Here is a 22,851-nt window from a genome sequence, read left to right as displayed (position 1 = left end):
TAAAAACATGTTCGTAATATCCATACATGTAAGCAATGTATGATAGCGCGAAATGCTTGGGGCCAGCAAGCGGCATCTTCGACTTCTTCGTTATTCCAGGGATTGAGAGCCTCACCGTTGGCTTTGCCATCGTCCAGAGTGGAACTTCGGGTATGTCATGCGGTTCGAAGTCCGACGGCAATAAGTCTTGCTGCGACAACACGGCTTCTGAGTAGGCGGACACAGGCCGTACGCTTGTGACGTTCGTGAGTGTATGGTTCCTGTGTAGAGAAGATTAACACTGTGCCTTTGCGCCACCTTCTTGAGGTTGTGGACCACCCTGTGCTAATAAGGAATCACATGTAATCTCTTCCTATCAAATGGCTTTTTTCGTGTTAGCGCCCTCTTTTGCCTGATTGATCTTTTGAATAAGCTTATCGCAAACGTTAGAGATCAAGAGTAAAGGGAAACCGGCTAGGCGTAGCCTTGAAACTTGGTTATTGAAACTGCTTTCTATTTTATGGTTACGCCTAGCCGGTTTCCCTTCACTCTTAATCTCTAGCGTTTGCGATAAGCTTCTTCAAAAGATCAAACAGGCAAGGGAGGGCACTAACACAAAAGAAGTCATTTGATAGGAAGAGATTACATGTGATTCCTTATTGGCACAGGGTGTCCCACAACCTCAAGAAGGTGGCGCAAAGGCACAGTGTTAATCTTCTCTTCACTGCACCGTATAAACTGGCCAAGATACGCCCTATGATGACAAATGCAAACCCCGAAGCATGCTCTAAGAAACATGCAGCGCAGTACACGGCTTGCAAAAGTAATGTCGTATATGAGATACCCCTAATTCGCCAACGGGTTTATATCGGTTAAACCGGACGGTGTTTTAATGAATGGGTGCGTGAGCACAACTGGGCCGTAAATAACAGTGTGGGGGGCCATCTGGCAGAACACTGTAAACGTCACAATTGCCGTCCGCATCTTCGCGACACCAGGTTTCTGGCACGGTCTAGAGATAGACTAGAACGGGAGATATTAGAAGCTTTCTACATTGCAAAGGCCGAGGGCACGTACATAAGCTGCCTTTCAGTGACGCTTACCGAAAAAGAGATAGCTTTTTTAATGAGATAGGGCGGTCGTGATGTCACGATGGGCCATTCTAGGTCGTATCTATTTAAAGTCCTGTTTCCTCAAAAAAAAAAGAAATTTAGTTGGAAGTAGCGCCTTGTCCGTCGTACATGTTCTTTTAGTCCGCGTCCTTGTAGCGCTCTTTTCTTCAAGTATGCTAAACCAACTCACCCTCATCAAGCTTCTGCTGCAGGGTAGCTGCGCGCCTTCTTTTTTTGTGTTGCTAACGTACCCCGATCTGTTCTACACGTGGCAGTCACCCGTGCAAGAGGCTCCCCCGCACAGAGCATTTGCCGGCCTCGATCGCCAGGCTGAACCCACCTGCGGCTACAACGCGCAGCACCATCTACACCACCACTAAACATACGTCTCTCATAACACATTGTTTGTTCTTTTTCGACTCTAACTGTTCACTGTCGCGTGACCTCCACCAGAAAAACAATATAACATGGCAAAAACAGCAATAATGTTACTTCGGCGAATACAACGTTGCGCCCCATTACCTCTCTAAACTACACAATCCCCGGTATAAAATTCGTACCCGTGAATAAGGTAAATCGCAGGTTCCTAATGAAACGCACGGGCGTGCTAAATGCACTGGACAACATGAAGTGATGTTGCAATCTGAGCACATCACTACCGGCGTTCTTTCTCTTCAGTGTTACTTTTACCTGAAACCCAACTTGCTTGCATCGTTCAGAGGCCCATGCTTCGCGTTTCATAAAGCAATGTGAATAAATGAGTTGCCGATCACATTAATGAAGTCAATGAAAATTAACCATTGTACCCACCTTTTGCTTTTCCCTTGCCGTGTTTTGCCTCTGAAAAAAAGAAGAGTGCCAAATACTTTATTTTCTCAACAGAAAACCCAACAGCACACTTTACCACGTAACGATTCACGGCGCCGGAATAGCTGCACTCGATCATTCTTTATTTGACGTGACTATCCGAGAAACTGCTATTGGTGATATAAAAGTTATCTTACGCTTATTTTACGCAACAATGGCGTCTGGCAGAGTACAAGTTGCTCGCAAGTCTCTAAAGTAAACAAATTTTGTTGGATTGGTTCATTCTCATTGCACAGTGCCGTTGTTTTATATTGCGCGAGGTGGCAGCATTTCTTGAAAAATATTTTGACGAACCGTAACTTCATATGTCTTGTTCATTGAAGTTTTATGACGTAATATGAACTTTTGGAAGATTTCGGTCGTTTCCTGCTTTCTTAAGCAAAAACAGACCAAATTATATGGCTGGACGATCTCTTAGTACTAGAATAAACCTCAGCGCATGACTACGGCAATAAACATTTCTCTTAATTATTGCAACTACTCCTTGCAGCAACAGTTATCTGTGATCACTGTTTTCTACTACTACTGTTTTCTTTTGCTGCTGCTTTACACCTTTGTGTATTCTACCATTGTCTAGACTCATTTCGACATAGTAGTCAACCTGCTTCGGTCTAGCTTTTTCTCCTATAATCTCTCACGTATCACACGCATATTTGAATTCAAAATTCAGAAACAAATAACAGCGGGCTTCTGCGATTCCTGAATTCATTTCCGCTCTGCTCTGGCGGCAGACACCGTCACACGTTCTCGGGGACAACTTTACGGCGGATGCAATGTCGTCGGTTGCAGCACGGCCTGTACTTAGCCTCCGGAATATGCACACACGGGCGTCCGGGCTGTGACGGTACGCGTGGCGCTCAACAATTCGGGCGTAAATTCTCAAGCTCAGTGATTAGTGCGTTCAAACCCCAACTGCAAGTGTTGGCACAGTCGCCGTAGTCGACAAAATTTTGTTTTTGCCGCATTCTTTTTTTTGTGTGTTTTCTCAACATATCTATGAGAGCGAAGCAGAGGATTCCAATATCGCCTGGCGACGAATACGCTGGCGATGAATGGAGGGACACAGGAAACTCATTTTCGATCTGATACTTGCATTCGTAGTAAGCAGAAGAGTATTCTAAAACGATAAGCAACGTCTTTGAGTGTGAAACGTGACAAAGCAAAGCAAGTCATTGTTAGGCAGCAGTGACAGGGATGACTAGTACCAGCACGTGCTTCAGCGAAACAGAAAATTTGCCGAGTAGGTACGTGTTTACCCTGCAGCGCAACAAGACTGAGCACAAGACAAGAAAGAGACACACACACAGCGAGTAACATGCATTAACTATGTGCTGTCTGATTTTTCGAATGCCATAGAATACGATTACCCGGCACAACTAGAAAGACACCTCCCGTACAAATATTACTGTTGATTAACCATTGATATATTGTTGGGCAATTGTTGAAACAACGGACTTCAACAAATTTTCAAGAGCAATTGAGTTCACTCAACCCTTGCACAACAATATTACCGTTGAGTGTTCTCACTAAACAATTTATTGGGTAATTTGTGTTGATTTCTTCTAGTTGTTTTTTGTTGTGTAGCAGTTGAGTCCAGTATACAATAATTAGGACTCGCATATGAGAACATCCCGAAAATTTATTGCGATGCGTTCCAACCTCATTCCTGTCACTTTGCAGCAGGTAGGTTCTTCTTTCGCTTCGCTTTCATTGAAAGAAAATAATGTGCGACCGATGGGGTGGAATCGAACGTCGGCCGTCGAGCCCGGTACTCTAACCAATAGGCTACGAGCGCGCGCATACTCCTCTCATTCAAAAGCCAGTAAGCTCTGAAATGCTTGGCGCGTGCGCCGCGTGCCACTTCCTGGTGCTGTCGCTACAGCTGGCGCTTTGCAGCCCCTATCTCCGGGACCGCCCCACTTTCGTAGCCATTTTCGCCACGTAAAAACTGCAACGTTGGACTAGATTCATGACTGCCCAAGTTCATGACGATTTATTTCTTCGCCGGTGCACAAATGCCATCGGCGTTTTAATATACACTAGATGACATAACCATTGGTACGATCCCAAATGAGCCCGTTTTGGGGAGCAGAAGAATGCGAAATTCACTTGCAAACACGGTGACCACGCGCATGTGGAGTTCCTCAAAAGTAGACACGGCGGCAGCGCGGCCGGCGATAAGACAGGTGCCGACAGGCGACGACGCTACCTCCGAGCATCGGACGAGCTGTGGGAACCGTAGGATGCAAGCGCGCACACGCTACAAACATACACGGGTGAGGTCTTCGAATTTCCTGCGACGTACCCTCTGTCCGTAAACCAAATATAGTTTTTTTATCCAATGTCCGTGGTACTAGAGATCAAAGAACGATCGCGCTTTGAGATCGCAGCGCGCAGCCGCTATAACCATTGACTTCAAAGAGCTTCGGATTCAGCAACGGCCGCAACAGTATCGCAGCTAATCGCTGTATCTGCGGCTGCTCCCGTCTCTCGCCTTGCAAGAAGCACGCGATTTATTTGAGCCTCGCCGAACTGTCGACCTCTCATCTCCCCAGCCTGCAGGTCTCGTATGTTCAGTGAAGAACGCCAAAGGGAAATGAAAGAAATACAGGTCACGGACTCTTATCATACCTTACTTATCTCGTCATCTGCAAAGGCGCTACAAACTATTTTAGAAGCTTTATTTTTGTAAAAATAGCAAAACTAGTAATCTTTATTTCTAGGTGGCGCTACAAACGTCAAGGTAGCGTTCGGGTGTGTATGTGTGCGCGCAAGCGGTTGCAGCCGAGCTTCGTTTTGCGCACTTTTGCAACAGTACACACGGTTACCGCTAGTTTCATAGTCGCATTTTCTGGTCGTAGTATTTATTGTTTACGCTACAAATTAGGTTGTTCTTGAAAATTTATGAAGGTTAGTTGATGAAAAATTATTGCTAATCAATTAGCGGTTTTTCAGTGATGTTATCTTGTGTTTGAAAGGTTTTTATAATTGAATACGATAGTGAAGCTGTGAATGGCTTTCGGACTCAGTTACACGCTACAGTTGTGCGGTTGTTCACGCCTCGTGCTTTTTGATGAAAGTATTTTTTTTTCGGATATCACGACGCACATTTTAGCGATATGCTTTAACGACGATAAGCGGGAGGTTTATCCGTTGAAGTGGTTGGCTCACCCAGCTACTAGTCTTCGACTGATGTGCGAGTCTGGCTGTTTTGATAAGTTGCGCGGCAGAGGTCATGATGCCTGTTGGAGAAAAGGCACCCCGAAACAGTCGCAGCCGAACTTCTACAGACAGGTAAGTAAACTCGTTTTCTTGAGCGCGTAGCCTTTCTTTCTATTTTGGCATTGACGAGCGTGAGATGTTAAGCACACCGTTCACTTTCTTCAAGCAAACCGCATGCCCCGGAGCAAATGCGCGCGATACTAACTCTAGCTGCCGCCGTCACTTCGTTTGAAACAATGGTAGGCGAAGAGGCAGCGGCGTTCTATGTGCGTAAAATTGCATTGCTTCATTTGTTCCTGTCTAATAACGTTTCCTTAATTTGTATGAGAGAATACAATTGGAACATAAGGATCGGCTTCTCTGCGCAGTGATAATTTTGTACAGTGGCCACGTCATCTTTCATGGGGGCACACGTGGGCCGTCTAAGCGCTTGTTATCGCGTTCCGATACGTGAGAGGCGCGCTGCCTTTCAAGGTATTTAGGCAGGCACTACGGAGCTTAGTAGAACGGCGACAAATAATTGTGCAGCAGGTGTGCAGCTGTGCTACGCTTGCACCACACTCGTACGGGAAGGCAGTGTTGCACTTCACGCTTATGCATTTCGTAACTATGGCGGCCGCCGTGGCAATTTGGGGCTCGAGGTCTTGGATACGATCCCTGCAGCGGCCGCATTCCAAAGGAGCAGAATGCAAAAACCCTCGTGCATTGTGCATTGTATGCACGTAAAAATTTCCAGGAAGTCAAAATTAATAAGGAGTCCCCAACTACGACCTGCCTCATAATCAGATCGTTGGTTTGGCACGTGGAACATTATTTTTTGGCGTAGTGGCTCATCGTATACCATATGGTTAGTGTGATCAGCTTTTGTGCCGTAGCGGTTAAGCGCGCCTCAATTTAGGTTGCGGCTAATGATGCGGCGCACCGCGAAATATATTTCGCCTCTCTGGGATTTGCGGAGAACGGCCAACCGATTAGTCACAGCTTCCGCGCGGTGACTGTACAGGTATACACAGCGCAAATGAACAGAGGTGTGGTGACGACGTCGGCAAAGAACACAGCCGCCGACGGGCTCACCTTATCGCCTATCACCGCCAAAACTACCGCAGCAAGCACCTTTATCTAGCGCGGTGGGTTGCCGTTGAAGGCGTACTGTACAATTTTAATAGGCGATAACCGAAACATGCCACCGTTCTCTGCTGCCTCTTTGAGTTGGACCGATCCGAATGTGCGTTGCTTGCAGAAGCGAAAGGAGCGCCAATCGGCGCGCTGTCGCCTCGAGCTAAGCGTCGCACTCGAGCACCGCTTGCGCGGTGAAGAATGACGCGACCATGAAGCTAGCTCACTGCGCGGACGCTACCGCGCAAAACGCGCAAGGGCGTGTACGCGACGTTCTGCACACAAATCGCGCGGGATGATCGGAGCCACGCCGGAGCGGCTAGCTTCAAAGAACCGGTACATACATGTTCTCACTCGTACGGGAAAGCTCAGGCTCGCATCGCTCTCGGCGTACCTTTAGGTCATTCCTTCTGCTGGACTTCTACCAAAAGATTCGGTATCTGCTTGGTATAGGCTATGCACTGTCGCGTGGTCTTTGGTTCTGCGAGAGAGCCGGGAATATTTTCCCCGCTGTGAAACATCGCTGTGCGTGTTTTAGCTAACATTTACTGTAGCAACCCATTTCTTCCTTTTCTCGACGGCACTCGTAAAGAATCGCAAATTTTTACTTGCCAGTATAGTGTGTACTTCTATTTCGTGCGTAGTTATGTACAGTGTGTGGCAGATTCTTAATCCGCGTAATCTCATTTTCTGTCCACATTCCCTTCTCACAGGTTACGCATGCAGAAAATTCCCAGGTGCTAAAGTGTTCTACGCCAAAAGCACCTTGGCGTCGTGCAAGAGACACCCGTTGATATGTGACTGATTCACTACCAAGCTCGCATCTCTGTTGCTACTCTCCATCAAGTGGGATTTTCAACTATTTTTTGTGCTGCTCTCTGGTGTACTAGCTGCCGCATGGACGCTGTGAAGGTTTACTTTCGATTTGCTTTGGCGTTTAGTAGTAAAGGATGGGCTACCTTTTGAGGGGAGGCATTTACTTTTGTTTGTGAGAACGTCTACCAGCTTAACCAAGTGATAAGTGCGTACTGTAAACAGCAGCACAAACAGAGACGGACAACGAGATGGGTAGGAGCACACACGAGCGCAAGCTCTACTAAAAGTCTGCTTTTGATGACAGAGCTATTAAAGACACTGGTCAACTTGACAAAGGCAAAAATCCGTGCATGCATGGCAGAAACAGCCACGTGCGGCAAGAAAAAAATATGAAAAAGCCATGTCATGTAGAATAAACATGAAAACGAGAACTATCGGACAAATCTTTCGAAAAAGCGAAAGATTTGTTCGATAAGTGATACTACTCAACGAGAAATACTCTTTTGAGAACTGCACCTTTTTCCCGCTAAGGGCAACAGATAGCTTGTTTATGCATTTGTTTCGTTTGTGATCAATAAATATTGCTTCTGGAACTCCTCTGGTGTTGCGGTATAGAGCAGAAAGAACGATTGTTTCACCACAAAGACCAGAACACAAGAGCACTTATGGAAGCATTATTTATTGATCACGAAGAAATATTCATAAGCAAGACTTCGGTGACCCTGAGTGTGAAAGAGTTGCTGCAGTACTTCTCGTTAATATCACTTACAGAACAAACCTTTCAGTTTTTATGTTTTTTTAGTTTTTGACGCACATGATTATTCTAAAGGACGTATTTCGGTCCTTTTTTGTTGTGCCAGGCTGTTTCTGCTGCGCATCCATGGCTTTTTCTTTGTGAAGTTGGCCAGTGTGTTTAAAATCTCTGTCTTCACGAATAAACATCTAGTTCAGTCAGCGTTCATGTGTGTTCCTACCTTAATTCATTCTTCTCGTCTCTGTTTGGGTGGTTGTCAAATATAAATGTACACCGAATTGGCGAAGTGTCCATAGAATTGATATATGAAGTTATTTGCGTCGTTTATTTCAGTAAGAACGCTATAGAGTCTTATCTTTTCTTTGTTTTTAACACTGAGTACATTTTCCTAGTTCAACTTCAAGGAGTTCCCTGAGGAAGCCAATAAGAGTGATTGTAACTTCCTTTGTGTGTAAGATTTATAAATTTTATCCATTCCATGTGTTGTGGGAGTGTGAAGCCATCGGCTCCTCCTTCAGCGAGGATAGGTGGGCTGCGCTCTTGGGCAGCCCCGAACTCAACGACCAAACCCTGGCCGTCGAGAGTGCCCGCGATCGGGCCGTCAAGCTCGGCTTGGCGGTCCCTACGTGGGACTAGCCGGGTGGCGCGGGATCTCCCCTGCGTCTTCTCTGGACCAAAATAAAGTTACTTCACTCACTCACTCACTCATTTAAGGCATGACATGGCACATGCCTGATTGTAGGTTGCAAGCATTCGTAGTAAGATCTACTTTTCGGTTCTGATGACGCTTCTTTGTACTGTGGTGCATTCTCCAGGCACATGAACCTTTCTTATGCTCTAAGTGCATGCATTCTTTTTCTATATGTTGGAGCAAAAATTATGAGCTTAAATATGCATGTATATCACTTTCCTTGTAATTTTTTTTCAACACGGGTGCTGTAGCTCCCTCCGTCTTTCAGTTACTGCTTTGTCCCAATTTTTATGCAACCTTTATGTGTTTTATGCAGCAAAATTCTGGTGCTATTTTAATAACATTTTACCAGCGAAATTGAGGCAATTGGTGTTTCGTATATGCATTTATTTGCGTTTTTCACGGTCTCATCATTCTGGCTGTCGAGTAATTGGAACCTTTTCTGGTGTTCACCATGCCCGACAACTTTCTCAGTGATGTCTCGTCAATTAATCGATGTTGAGTGATGTTATTTTATAAAATAATTTATAAAACATGAAAATATATACATCTCGAAGACAAAGCTCAGGCAAGTCTACTTTGGTACTTCATTAAATTTTAATCGGGGCGAAAGACGTGTGCTAAAGCTTGTATAATATTTACGTGAAGCCATTTGTTTCAAGTCTGTTATTTTGCCTAGCCGTAGCTCTTCCTGTGATGTTTTAGTGTGCGAAACGTTTTAATGTAACATATTCAGATGTATTTTGTGTATTCACACGCACGCAGCTTCAAGTGTTCATGTGCTCAAAGTTGGTTGTTACAAGGGTATGCTTAAGCCCTGCCTTTTGAGTCGCATTGCCTTCTAGTCATAAACTTAAGTCGAAAGTGAAGACCACAATGATCGTTTTGATTGAATTCATATGTGTAGGTTTTTTCAGATGTATTTACACTGCTAGAGTGCTGTAGGTATTAGCCTATGTCTCCAGGTTCGATGTAGTGGTGCCCTATGTACTGTAATAATGTTTCACGTGCGCGCATCTTTAGTGTAAATAAAGGTACTTCAAGTTGATCAGTCTCTCCTTTGACTTTGTGTTTGGGAAAGTTATGAGCAGGCACCGGAGCATGCAAGTGTGAACAGCAAAGCAATTTCAATATATGAATAAAAATCCACTAGCCCAACGAAACGTCAGTCATATTTCAATGGCGGCTTCTGAAATCTCAATGCCATCTCAACTGTGCCACAATGTGCTTTTCAGTGCTGCGGCAATAATAACTCTACAACAGGTCAACAGAACTACCAAAACGTCAGTTCAACGCAGCATCAGTGGTAGCTCAACGACTATTCAACAAAACAAACACAACGGGCCGTCTAAGCACGATGGACTTTCAATGGTAGCTTAACAATTATTCAACATTGAGTTACTCAATGGTGTTGGAATTAAATTTCAGTGGCCAATATTCAAGAGTCCTCAACACTCAACCCAACAATTCTCCAACAAACTCTCAATAATTCCTCAATAAAAACTCAACATTGACCAACGATATTTCAATGCCTTCGCAATAATTTTTTTTGTACGGGCTGCCTGCCCATTTTTTTGAGTAAATTTTTCCGTCATACTCCTCTAAGGCAAAGGCTACACAAATATTACATCGCGGACGGAACACATTTCCCTTTCCAAATAGTAAATATCGAAAAGCAAACACGAAAGAAAAAGTCCGACGAACATTGTTCTAACACGTTGGCGGGCTAGTTGGTTAGAATGCCTGATAGAGTGTATAAGCGCTACTGAACGCACTTATATATCTTTCACCATGCCTTGCACACGTGTACGGTTCATCGATATGCACCACTGCATGTTGTTGTTTTTCCTGTCACGTTTGTTTCCGCTCGTACGGTATATATATATATATATATATATATATATATATGTGTATACCGTTGGCTGAGAGAAGAGCGCGTACCTGGCACAGCTTGCAAGGATTCAGCACTTTCCCTTGTGTCAGCTTCCGCATTGTTTAATGTTTGATATATTGTGTTAATGTTTGATATATATATATATATATATATATATATATATATATATATATATATATATATATATACGTGCGAAAATAAAATCTATCGTTAAAAGTGAAGCGATGTCTCTGTGTATCTGTTTCTTTCTATGTACTCGTTCAGTCGCGCTTATACACTCCATCATGCGACGAACACCCTCAGTAAGTGTGTTTCACTCCTATAACTAAGCAATGCTGTTTGGTAATTCGTTGAACTGGACCGCTTGAAGATTACCATAAACTAATATGTCGCGTCATTTTTCAGAACACGCAAGGTTCCATATTCTCTGTAGCTAGGTACATTGTGCGGTAATATCGAGTATTCGAAGCAACCAACTATCTCATTTTCGTGTGAAAATATTTCAGTTACAGGCAGAAGTATTAGATTCCCATTCGAAATTCAAAACAAACGTGCAGCGGTGCTGGCAATGTGCGATTATCTATCAAATATAAGTAATGTGGTCCACTCGATAATTCAAAAATCTCTTCTTTCTTGTTCCGTTTTTCACGCAGGTTTTTTATAGGCGACGCTTGTATATACGTCTAGCCTGAACGTCCGTGTCTGTTCGGAAAATTTGCCATGGCTCGTATGCACCCGTGAGCGAGCAAAACACGCCGTAGCCCACACGCCCGCAAAGCAGAGGACTCGAACGTTCCCAAACAAGAACAACAGTGGCTGATTACATTCGTGTTTGCGTGCTTCTCACTTCTGTGTTGCACTCAGGTGAACGCACCGAGTACCATAAGACGTACGTGTGTAGATTCGCAAATGCCATGTGTCCCATCGACATGACCGAACCCCTTGCAGCGATCACAAGTCTATAGTACTCTCCTCACTTGCAAAAAAAATAGTTAATGGGAGAAGTTTCCAAAATTCATTAAACATGCGTTTGACTGCCAACTTGTCTTCACGGATGCCACCAGTACACATCTCGTTAATCACAACGGCACATTCAAGTAAACATAAAATTGATTGCAAAGAGGATGGTTAGGTATTTAAATGACAACCTTCGTTTATGATTCATCTTCACTAAGTGGAAGGGCCGACAATTTTTCTTTTTTTTCACGATAGTGCGTGCATAGTCAGAGGTTGTCCATTCTGTCTTAAACGACTATAGCCTATAGTCCAACACAGTGCGGAAGCTGACACAAGGGAAAGTGCTGAATCCTTGCAAGCTGTGCCAGGTACGCGCTCTTCTCTCAGCCAACGTGCACACGAACATTCGCAATACAGCCAGCCGAGCCTAATCGCTCGTACGATACGTTTGCATAGTCCTCCATCACACCCTGTTTTGTCCCTTTCCTTTTTCCCCTGTGCAGAGTAGCAAGCTAGGGCATGCTAGCCCGGGCTAACATCCTTGGCTTTGCTCTAATAAGCTCTCTCTCTGTCTTAGGCTGCTGTGTCTCACCCAGGAATGCGTGTCGATCAAATATTGTATTTCCTGTCACAATGGCGGCATTCTAGTAATTTTACTCTGTAGTAAAATAAACTAAATTCTGGTGTTTTATGAGCAAAAACCAGGATCTGATTATGAGGCACGCTGTATAGTGGGATGAATGCGGATTAATTTCGACCACCCAGCTACACCCAATGCAGGGCTCGTTCTCGCCTCCATCGGAATGCGGCCGCCATGGCCCTTAATTGGCAGTGCGCCAACACGGCGGCTTTTCCTCCGTGGACGTGCCTTACTTAACGGCGACATAAGAGAACTACGTAAAAGATTGGGAGCGAGGAGTTACAGAGACGCCGTCTGTCGGAAGCGCCTCCCTTGCGTAGTATGACGGATCACGCGAAGCGCTCCTCATAGGCTTCGCTTACGGCGCTCAATAAAAACAACATGCGGCAGCCGTCCTGGGCATTTATGTAAATACACTCAATACCAGATAACTTTTTGACTGCCGATATAATAATCTTGGGCAAACTGAAAGCACGGAATCGTTTACAGAAGCCATCTATTTACCGAATACGTACAGTGATCGCCACTGCGCGCGGTCGCCACGATGGTGTCTCCCGAACCGGCTTCTTGCGTTAAAGGTAGGCAAACGCTAAGAGTAAACTATGTGAAATATGTTCTTTTAGTGGGCTGTCTGTATAACCAAATGGGGCATAACAGAATGAAGCCTCGATGCAGCGACCGCACGGGTTCACGGCGACCGACTGCGCGTCTGCATGCATGTCCGCGCACAATGTTTTGCTTTCGCTGTGAACGCGTTTTTGCATCGTGCCGTGAGCTTTAGGCCACAGCATATGCGCATTTGACAGTGAGTGAGTGAGTGAGTGAGTGAGTGAGTGAGTGAGTGAGTGAGTGAGTGAGTGAGTGAGTGAGTGAGTGAGTGAGTGAGTGAGTGAGTGAGTGAGTGAGTGAGTGAGTGAGTGAGTGAGTGAGTGAGTGAGTGAGTGAGTGAGTGAGTGAGTGAGTGAGTGAGTGAGTGAAAAAACTTTATTGCAGGTCTGGCGAGGACGCGAACTCGGCGCGCACCCGGCTAGTCCCACGTCGGGACCGGCAGGTCTAGCCCACCGGCCCGGTCGCAGGCACGTCGGACGGCCAGGATTTGCTTTTCTAGAGCGGGGCTACGCAGAAGCCAGTCCCACTCCTCCTTGATGAACTTGGGGTATGTCGACCCGCACTCCCAGGTCATGTGCGCTAGAGTGGGAACCAGCCGCAGGACGGGCAGGCGTCGTCGCGATACACGTCGGGGTGAGCCTCGTGCAGAGCGGACAGACACGGATATGTGCTGGTCTGTAGAAGTCTAAGCGAAACGGCTTGCGCCCTATTCAACTTGGGGTGAGGGGGTGGAAAGACTACACTAGCAACCGTTGTTGCGTGGACGCTATTAGAACCGTTCAAAAATAATTTCGTTATAGAGACAAAGACGCCTACGGCGACTGTGATCTGCCGTCGCGACGATTTAATCTGTATCTGTCTTCTAAATTCTTGAAAATTTCAATGTTATTTCTGAAGTTGCGTCGCACTGTATGTTTATCAGTCTTAGCATGCGATTTCCCTCTGCTCCTTTTCCTAATCCAGTGCATTAATTCATAATACAAACATGACCGTATGTCATGCCTTTTTCTTTAATGTGCGTCTTACCGCTCCCTTTCCGTTCCAGTGAACTTGCGCAGTATCTAGCATCAACAAGTTCATAGACCAAACCGTCAGGACATTAGCCGGGCAGCGAGTGCGGGCGAGCGTCTCAGTGCGCGTTTTCTGCTACTCACCGAACATCGCGAAATCCAGGCACCATAGCACAAATGTTCCTCGCGTCTGTGCTTGCTGCAGACCCGAGTAGTAGCCAATGGCTGTCTGCCGGTTCAAAGTTTTGCGAACCAAGCTTCACGCAGCTCCTTGCCTTGCGGCTACGTGTGAATAAAGCTGACACCGGGCTTCGTTGCGTACGTCCGACACTGCGGCCTCGAGCAGTAGCCTACCATGCTGCACGCCTCCAAAGGCAGTCACTACCTATTATAGTACTTTCAAACGTTTCAAGCAGACACCCAAGGCGGTAAAGCCTCACCACTTAATCAGAACCGCGGCGCAGGTGGGACCTTAAACTTTCGTTTTCAGCTCGCTTCGGCGCTTCTAAAGCAGCCGGCGGGGCCGCTGTGTCCACGTGATCCCTCATTCCACGTCACGTCGACGGTGGCGCCAGCTTTTCCAGTGGTGGAGCTCGCCCCCAATAACCACGCACACTCCTACATCGGACGTTTCGGAACACTTTTCATCTTAACTGATGCCTTCAAACAAATATTTAGGTGTTCGCGCCATCAAGTGCCCTTACTTAGCTCACTAAGCGCAGAGCACAAAAATATTCGTGGTTATTCGAGGCTGCTGCTGCGAATATGCATACCCCCGTTCAGATTCATATACGATCTTTAATTTGCTTTAATATTTTTTGTGTGTACTCGAACCCGAATCTTACGAATAGAAGGAATTGGGAAAACGCCGGTATTTCTGCGGCCTGAGCAGCTAGCTTGGTATTCGTATGTGCATCCTTTAATAATGCGTAAGAAAAACGTAGCGCTGTACAGTTTTACTGCACGGTGGGAAACTGCTACAAAATTATGCTTGTTTATTTCTTTAGATCCCGGGGTACGCATAATTTCGTGGTCGGTTGTACACGTCCGCGTGTAAATTCCTTGTGTTTGACAAAACCAGCGCAGGTGAGCACGTAGCGACGCAGAGGGCAGCTCCGGCTGCATCCTTATAGCTTGTCCAGCAGTGTGGACGACGGCGCCTTAACTGACAAGGCGATGAAACGCCATTACTTTCCCCAGAATTTTTCGCACCTTTAGCCTTTCCCCCGAAACTCGGATTCATGCAACCACTATTACGTGATGGCAATAAGTGGTGTTCAATGGCGAAAGGGCGAGAAATGGTCAAATAGCCGCCATTATGTTCTTATTGGCGTCGACTTCCTCTGCGTGGTGACACAGGTGACACTAGATGCACGTTCCCATGTCCCCTTCCCTTCCTCTTGTGCCTAGTCAAAGCTCTCCCATAATAAAACACTTTATGCCGTGTCGAAAACGACCCACTTGTGCGAGGGCCTCTGAGAGCTTGGTCTTGTGCGCTCACGTGTGCACAGATTCACCGCTCTGCTGTCTCTCCGTTCGTTGCATTCCCCTTTCTCCGGCGTGTCTCTACTTTCCATGCCATACAAACTGACCCGATGGAAATTTCTAGAGCTGCTCTTTTCGCAGTACCCATATATCCAAGAACGAGGGGAGTTAGAATAGGCTTAGAAGGTAGAGCTTCGCCTCTGGAGCTAAATGTGATCACCGCAACATCAAACGGGAGGCTCTTGGCGGTCTTCAAAATAAAGTTGTTTGAAGATACCATCAGGACTATTATCTTTTACTCTTCGTCTATAAACGCGAATAAATAAGTGAATTCCTTTAGGTGACACAGCGTGGCCTGCGGGTCCGTCATTAGCAACGCAAGTACGGACGAACAGTTTATATATATATATATATATATATATATATATATATATATATATATATATATATAATGGTAAGATCTGTAGATTTTAGCACCTCACATATGACCAAAGTGAGCATTTTGTTAAGTGGTAGAGAAATGTTGTATTGCGCTAAACAACACTGCCCACCACATCACTTTATTGTTCCTTTGCGAAATGATGTGTTGCAAAATGCCACGCGCTTTTATTACTCTTGTGTTGGTTACAAAACCAGCTCGGTGAGCCTATTTCGCTAATTATGTTGCCTGAGATGTCTGCGTAGGTATTTTTTTTTTTTTTAGAAAACACGCGTTTACTAAGAGCTCGGCGCATTCACTAAGAGTGGGCTTGGGCGACACCGCCATGAGTTTGTCGTACAGATGCCGTTTGGCATGGCCGGCATTGCTGGCCGTTCTGCGCCTGCACCAGTCGCCCACCATCACATGCAGAGGACAACGGCTCTACCACGCACAAGTACGCACAGCGTCGTTGTGTTATCGCTGCACCTGGCTGCGACGATCACCGTGCACGTGGAGGGCGCACCAACCATGACAGCAACCACGATCCCAGATGAGCCATTTGCTCAGCGAGCGACAACAGCGACATCGACGAACGCTTATAGAAGGCCGCCGCACCGGGGGCTCCCTTCAGTGGGCTTGGCGGCACCGTCGCAGACGTCATGAGTAACCACTTTGTCGTACAGGGTAGTAACAAATTGTCAATTGTTAAATGTGTTAGGAGTAATAGCGCCTGTTCAGTGGTGCTGCTGAGGCCCCGGTGCATCATGTCTCCCTTATTTGAATCCTCCGACACGATCCGCTTGATTCTGCTGCTCGGTGGCGACGTTGAGCAAAATGCAAGCCCGAGCACAATCGAATAAATATTAGAACATGTTAAGGAACTTACAAGTTTACAGAAAACTTTAGAAAACGGATTTCATAATGTTCAATCTCGGCTAGCGGAGAGTAAAACCTCGTTTGCTTCTTTCAAACAACACAGTGAAAAGTTGATAAAGTGTGAAGAGAAAGTTAATGTTGAACGTGCGCAAATGGAATATCCGAATAACAAACTTAACGAGATAGAAAGTAGGAGCCACCGTAATAATATTGTCATTTATGTGCTGACAAAACGAGCTGACGAAACCGTCGCTAACTTGAAGTAGTCATTAATAACATTCTAACAACTTTGGTGCAGACGTTCGATCAATTGAGGTAAAATAACAAAAAGCGAGTTCGACCTGCCATTCTAAGCTTCTACAACTGCACTGAGAAAATGTCCGTGCTTCAAAACTATTTCAAACTGAAAGGCAGTTCTTTATTTCGGAGGATTTTTTGGTATCCATTCGTGCTGTACGCAGTAAGCTTTGGCAGTCTTGCAAAGCCGAAACAGAAAATGGTGATAAGGTTACCCTTGTCTACAGCAAACGTAAAGTAAACGACAATTTGTACGTTTGGGACGAGAAAAAAATTCAAAACTACTGCTCAAAGAAACCCGTCAAGCACATGCCGGGAAATCCAAAGCTGCCCGAATGGGGCAACGTAAAAGTGTAGATGTATTGTCCTTGATATGTTCTAGTGCACGTAGCATAGTCCGCAAAATTGGAAAATTTGAACAACTAATACTCGTGTACTCTGCTCACATTACCGTCATTACTGAAACATGGCTACATTCCGGTATCCATGATTCTGAACTAATCCTTCCAAGTTACTCGATCTTGCGCCGATCTGATCGCGATATTCGTGGGACGGGTCTGTGGCAATTGGAATAAAACATAGTTTGTGTTTCCGTGCAGAGGAACGCATTGCAAACCACTAAGGTGTTTGGTGTGCTGTAACAGGGCGCGATAACAATACTAATAGGAAACCAAATGCTTCTTATGAGTACACTACACGACTTCCTCTTCGGCAGAGTTAAACAGCGAAGCAAAATGGCCTTTATAGGCAATGCTAATCTTCCTTCTAACAATTGCAACACGTTCGAAATTACTAAGAAGGAGTCGCAAGCTGCCAATTACTTCTAAACATTTTCTTTAGCTTTTCATTAAACCCGTTGGTGAAGGTGCCTACACGCATTCAAGGACAAAGCAGTTCAACACTGGACCTTGCATTTGTCTCGCATAACTTGTTATCGCAAATAACAGTAGAAGATGGCATATCAGACCACAAGCTACTAGCATTAACAATTAAGGTCGGGTGCAAGAATATCAGGCGCTCCACGCACGGAAAGCACATGGTTGTAGAAAATTATTTCAGAGCTGATGACGTCGATGTCATCGGTTATTCAGAAACACTACCAGATGGCTTCAATCTGGAAAGATACGAAACTGTAGACAAGCTAGGGTATAAATTTAAGGAAGGAATCGCATTCTGTGAAAGTAAGCTTATCGCAGCGAAAATAAAACGTATAAAGCGTAAGTCACCGTGGATAACACGTAACATTATTCACATGAAAGGAAAATTACAGCGTGTGCGCAGAAACCGAAGTAACCCGGACGGCACTCACGGACTTGCCAGTGAACTTAAGGTTGCAATAACGTCCGCGCGTAACGTCTTCTTTCCTACTACACTGACAACTCTCATGACGCAACAACCACGAAAATCTTGGCGCTATTCATCCAGGCCTGCATGTTCCGCTATCCAATTAGAAAATGATGGTGACATTACTGACGACGCAAGCGTAATAGCGAGCATCTTCAACGCGTATTTTCAGTCGGTTTTCACGCGCTCTACTCCACCTATAGAACAGGATTTTAGCCTCGGGACAACAATGGCACCATTATTGTTCACTGAACACGGAATTGTGAACTTGCTGCTGCAAATGGATGTCAAAAAGTCTTCAAAGCTGTACAATATTTCTAATACGCTTTTAAGGTGCTATGCAGAACTGACGCCTTTTATCTACAAAATATTCACCGCGTCTCTGCAAACCTCTACGCTACCGACAGACTGGTTAAGTGCAAAAGTCATCCCTGTCCACAAAGGCGGTAACAAGTGGAGCATTAACACGTAAAGGCCCATTTCTCTAACCAGCTTTTGTTGTAAGCACATGGAGCATATAATTAGCGAAGCAATCATGACCTACTTTAACAAACACAACTTACTGTATTCCAAACAACACGGGTTCCGCAAAGGAGTTTCTGCAGTCACGCATCGAGAAATAGTGCACGACTTTGGGGATGTGATTAACTGTCCATCTTAAACTGATGTAATATTCGTTGACTTTTCGGAGGCGTCCGACAGGGCATTGGAAGTTAATTAAAAAACTTAGTAGCATGGGCATTGAATACAAAACAGTATCATGGATAAACGCATACCTTTCTAACCGAAGGCAGTACGTTAAGATGGACGAAGCAGAATCCGAATGGTTAAAAGTATATCCAGGGGTTCCACAAGGTTCTGTATTAGGTCCTATTTTATTTTTAACATATGTATGTGTTTTGCACCTTCATATTGAGCCGGGAGTGACAGTGAGACTTTTCGCAGATGATTGCGTCATATACACGACAATGCGAACACAGGCCGTTCAAGTAAAATTAAATTCTTCGTTGTCTCGCATTGCCAGTTGGTGCCAGGAATGGGGCATGGGCCTAAACTTAAGAAAGACTACCTGTATGTCGATGACGCGTAAAAAGAAGCGATTACAATTCCACTACAACATCATGGGATCACCTGTTGCGCGCACCCAGTCATTTAAATATTGGGGGGTAACAGTATGAACGACGCTGAAATGGGACGCACATATTAAAAATACATGCCACAAGGCATTTAGACAGTTAGGCTTTCTTCGTGTGGATGGATGTTATTAGTGTCCCCTTTGGAACGGCGCGGTGGATTGCGCCACCAATCTATTACACTGCCTAATGCCCTACCTAGTTAAAAAAGAAAAAAATAATAAGAAAGAAACCACGATGAATTCCCCCAACCAAATTTTCTGGCCCCCTATTGTGAACTTTATTTTTGTAGGTCTCCGTTTTTGGTCGTTTCCCTACTTTTCTTCCACCAATCTTCCAATCGTTTCTTACTAGAGAGCTAGCAGAAACCTCTCGTAGTAAGTAAAGTCTCTTGATAATTTGAAAGTAGCGACACTCTTTGAACTCTGCCGCCGCCGTGCAACCTCCTCGCCTCCTCCTCGCCCCTTGCGCGTTCCCCCGCGGCAACCAGCTTTGCCCCCGTTTTCCTGCACGACGATTGGTCTCCCTGCCGTTGCCCTTGGAAGCGCGCGGATCTTGAGTTTTGCTTGTGTTTTTCTTTTTCGTTCGCGCCATTTTCCTCCCGAGTACGGCTGGCTCGGCGCTTTAGCTCGGCGTAGCAAACGTTGTACGTTGTGTTTCCTGCTCTATGTGCTAGCGCTATGCCGGGCTGTTGCGCACATAACTGCAGCAAGAAGCCTGAAGATGGTTATGCCGTCTTTATGATACCTCAAGGAAAGCGTGACGCCTTGCGCAGGAAGCAGTGGCTGCATGGCATTGCCCGAAAGAGCTTTGTTCCGACAAAGGACAGCGTTGTTTGCGATCTGAGGCGCTTTCTTATAGCTCGTAGCAAAGCATCCCGTAATGCTGCATCTTTTTTTCATTCTTCCGTCCTGGTCACCAGCGTTCTTGTTGCGCTTGTTCTCAGTATGCTTAGTATTCTGGGGCGGCTCCATCACCTCGCACGTTGCTAACTGTTGTTATTCAGTCGGAAGTGCAGCATCATAGATTCAGCTTTGCGCCCTGAAAAAATTAGTGGCACGTTGCTAACTGTTGTTATTCAGTCGGAAGTGCAGCATCATAGATTCAGCTTTGCGCCCTGAAAAAATTAGTGGCAAGTATACCCGTGGTATTGCAGGTGATGAGCGTTAGCTAGTCAACATTGAGTTTTTTCTTTAAGTTTTAAGGCGAAAGCATTTAGGTCTCTATGTTTCAAGGTCGCGTTGTAAACTCGAGTATCACGTGGCCCAAGGAAGGCCAGAGGTGACCCAAAGCATGTCCACCCCTGTATAAGAGAATGATTACCCAAGTTAATTAATCATTAGTGATTGACGTAAGGTGGATTAGAGAGGATTAAGGTTGATTAGAGTGTATTAAAGAAGATTAAGGTGGATTAGAGTGCACTAAGAAGGATTAAGATGAATGAATAAAGATTAAGGTGGGTGGAGGATTAAGACGGAATAAGGTGAAGGGTTGATGAAAGGGTCTTAAGACCGATTAGGGTGCATGAACAAAGATTAGGGACTATGTGCCTACGTCTCCTTTAACATAGCTATCAACAAGAGCGGCTACCTCAGACCACCTTACCAACACTCGAGCAGAACCAACCAAGTGTATAAGGCCTTCCTTATCGAGTTCAAATATTCCTGTTTTCCATCTGCCATAGAACTCTGGCATAAGCTACCACGTGAGTGCATGGGTTTATCGTCGGCGGATGCATTCACCGCTAAACTTGAATTGTTTCGCTAAATGCACCTGGGAAAAATTTGTCACTCCCGAGCTGTTCTCCACCTTTACCGTGCTCCGATTTTTTTAGTGATCTAAGCTTTTCGTAAATGCTTTTTGCAATTGGTTTGTTCCTGATCTACCCGTGTATGTGAACACACAGGTGTATCCAATCGCATATATATATATATATATATATATATATATATATATATATATATATATATATATATATATACTTTTTTGCCTTTCCTTTTCTTTCCAAAATAAAATAAAAAGGTGTTCGCTCTTTTTTTCAAAAACAGTTACGTTAGGAATATTAACTGTGCTAACGTATGCCAAGCCTTCCATTTATATGTTTTGATATGTTTTGTTTGACGTTCTTTGTCTGTATTACACTTATCCATTCCTGTATGAGCCTGTGTAAAGCTTACAGAACAAAATAAAAAAAAGAAAGGGCAGAATCTATAAGCGCACGCTGTCTGTTTTATTAACCTGCGGCAGCGCGAACCTGGATCTTTGCGGACTGCCAGTGCATGTGCAGTTTCTAACAGAAGGTCCCTGTGGCCAGACAGCTGCACCTTTGTAGCGGTAAAAAAAAAGGAAGAAAGGGGAAGAAGCAAGTACGTTGCACTACATAGGTCCCTAAGGAACAAGAGCAAGTAAATTCCACGTTCACGCTAAAGCGTTCTATTTTCTACGATTCTTGATTCGCAAAATTTTCCCGCCAACAGGAAAGCACGTCGCACGGGAAGGAGCGCGCGGAACGCGATTCGTCACTGATGAAACTCGCAAGATGGAAACTTTCATTCTTTCTTCGTCAGAAATCAATCCAAACTCGAAGCGCTTAACGCGACGTGAAATATACAGGTTGCCTCATTGCGCTTTCGAAAATGATAATCTGCAAAAGTTGCGTTAAGAGACAATGCTTTCTATTGTCAGCTATGCTAGATGCCCGGCCGCAGTAGCTGCAGTGCCTCTGGCGCACATTAAAACAACTGCGCGATCATGATTGAGCAGCGCGTGCCGCCCGATCTCAAATGCATTGTCGAAATTAATCCGGGGCCCTTCGTTCGGGCGTCGCTCATAAGTTGTTGCTTTGGGACTCAGACAACTCGCTCGGTGTTCTGAAGGGAGCACTCGACAGACAGCTTTGGCCGCAGCACCAAAGAACCGCACCGCAGAAGCAGAAAATGGCTTCGTGAGAAACGCGTTCATTTCCTAACTTGGTTAGGTATGGCTTTCATGCTTCTGTGAAAAGTTGGTGTAAAAAAAAAGAGTGCTACCATTTAGCAATAAAATTCGGGAACAAAATGCGGCTGCCCGGCTTGGGACATATTTATTGATTATGAAGGCGAAAAGAGAATGCGCACTGCCTAATGACGTAAAGCAAGAACATGCACAAATTTGTTTCCGAGGCTCCATGCAAGTTCTCACTGACGATCAACTCCCTAGATGAAGCATCTTAGTACTTACTATCTTTATGGGCCGCCGTCAGTGCGACCAGGGTGACCAAAACTACCACGGCGAGCTTCATGTTTGCCGCAGACTCGCGGGGGGTCTCGTTCCTTCAGCTGCTGCGTTCAGGCCAGCTTTTTGAGGGTGGGACCACCGCTTATATTGCAGACCAGTCGTGCACCGGGAACAAAAGGCGCCCAGCAGCGCCGACATTTACGATCTTGTCGCTTTGCACGGCCTTTGTCTTGGAAGCGTTGTACGATTCTGTCGTGCAAGTTATGCCTGCAACATGCGGGAGTTAATTCCGCTGCGGAACACAATGGAACGGACAAACACACTGCACTGCGGCTGTCTTTTTTTTTTTTTTTCGTCGCTTCTCTGGCGGGCAACTTTCAGCCTCAGGGTAACTTTGCAAACAAGGCTTCGT

At 45.3% G+C, this 22,851-nt stretch overlaps 1 protein-coding gene across 1 annotated transcript in view; it reads right to left on the bottom strand.

Moving 5' to 3' along the window:
* LOC142557946 (uncharacterized) overlaps nt 1-22,559 on the bottom strand; it is a 55,527-nt gene extending 32,968 nt beyond the window's left edge. The window contains exons 1-2 of the mRNA XM_075670132.1: nt 22,443-22,559; nt 1,902-1,931 (exon numbers count right to left, since the gene is read on the bottom strand). Of these exons, the coding sequence (XP_075526247.1) occupies nt 1,902-1,931; nt 22,443-22,503 (91 nt within the window). The 5' untranslated portion in view covers nt 22,504-22,559. The remainder of the gene's footprint in view (nt 1-1,901; nt 1,932-22,442) is intronic.
* Between the last annotated feature and the right edge of the window lie 292 nt (nt 22,560-22,851).

Source organism: Dermacentor variabilis, chromosome 9 (genome assembly GCF_050947875.1).
Source record: "Dermacentor variabilis isolate Ectoservices chromosome 9, ASM5094787v1, whole genome shotgun sequence".
Lineage (NCBI taxonomy): Eukaryota > Metazoa > Arthropoda > Arachnida > Ixodida > Ixodidae > Dermacentor > Dermacentor variabilis.
The sequence above is the reverse complement of the archived record's forward strand: the minus strand, read 5'-3'. Positions and strand labels throughout refer to the sequence as shown.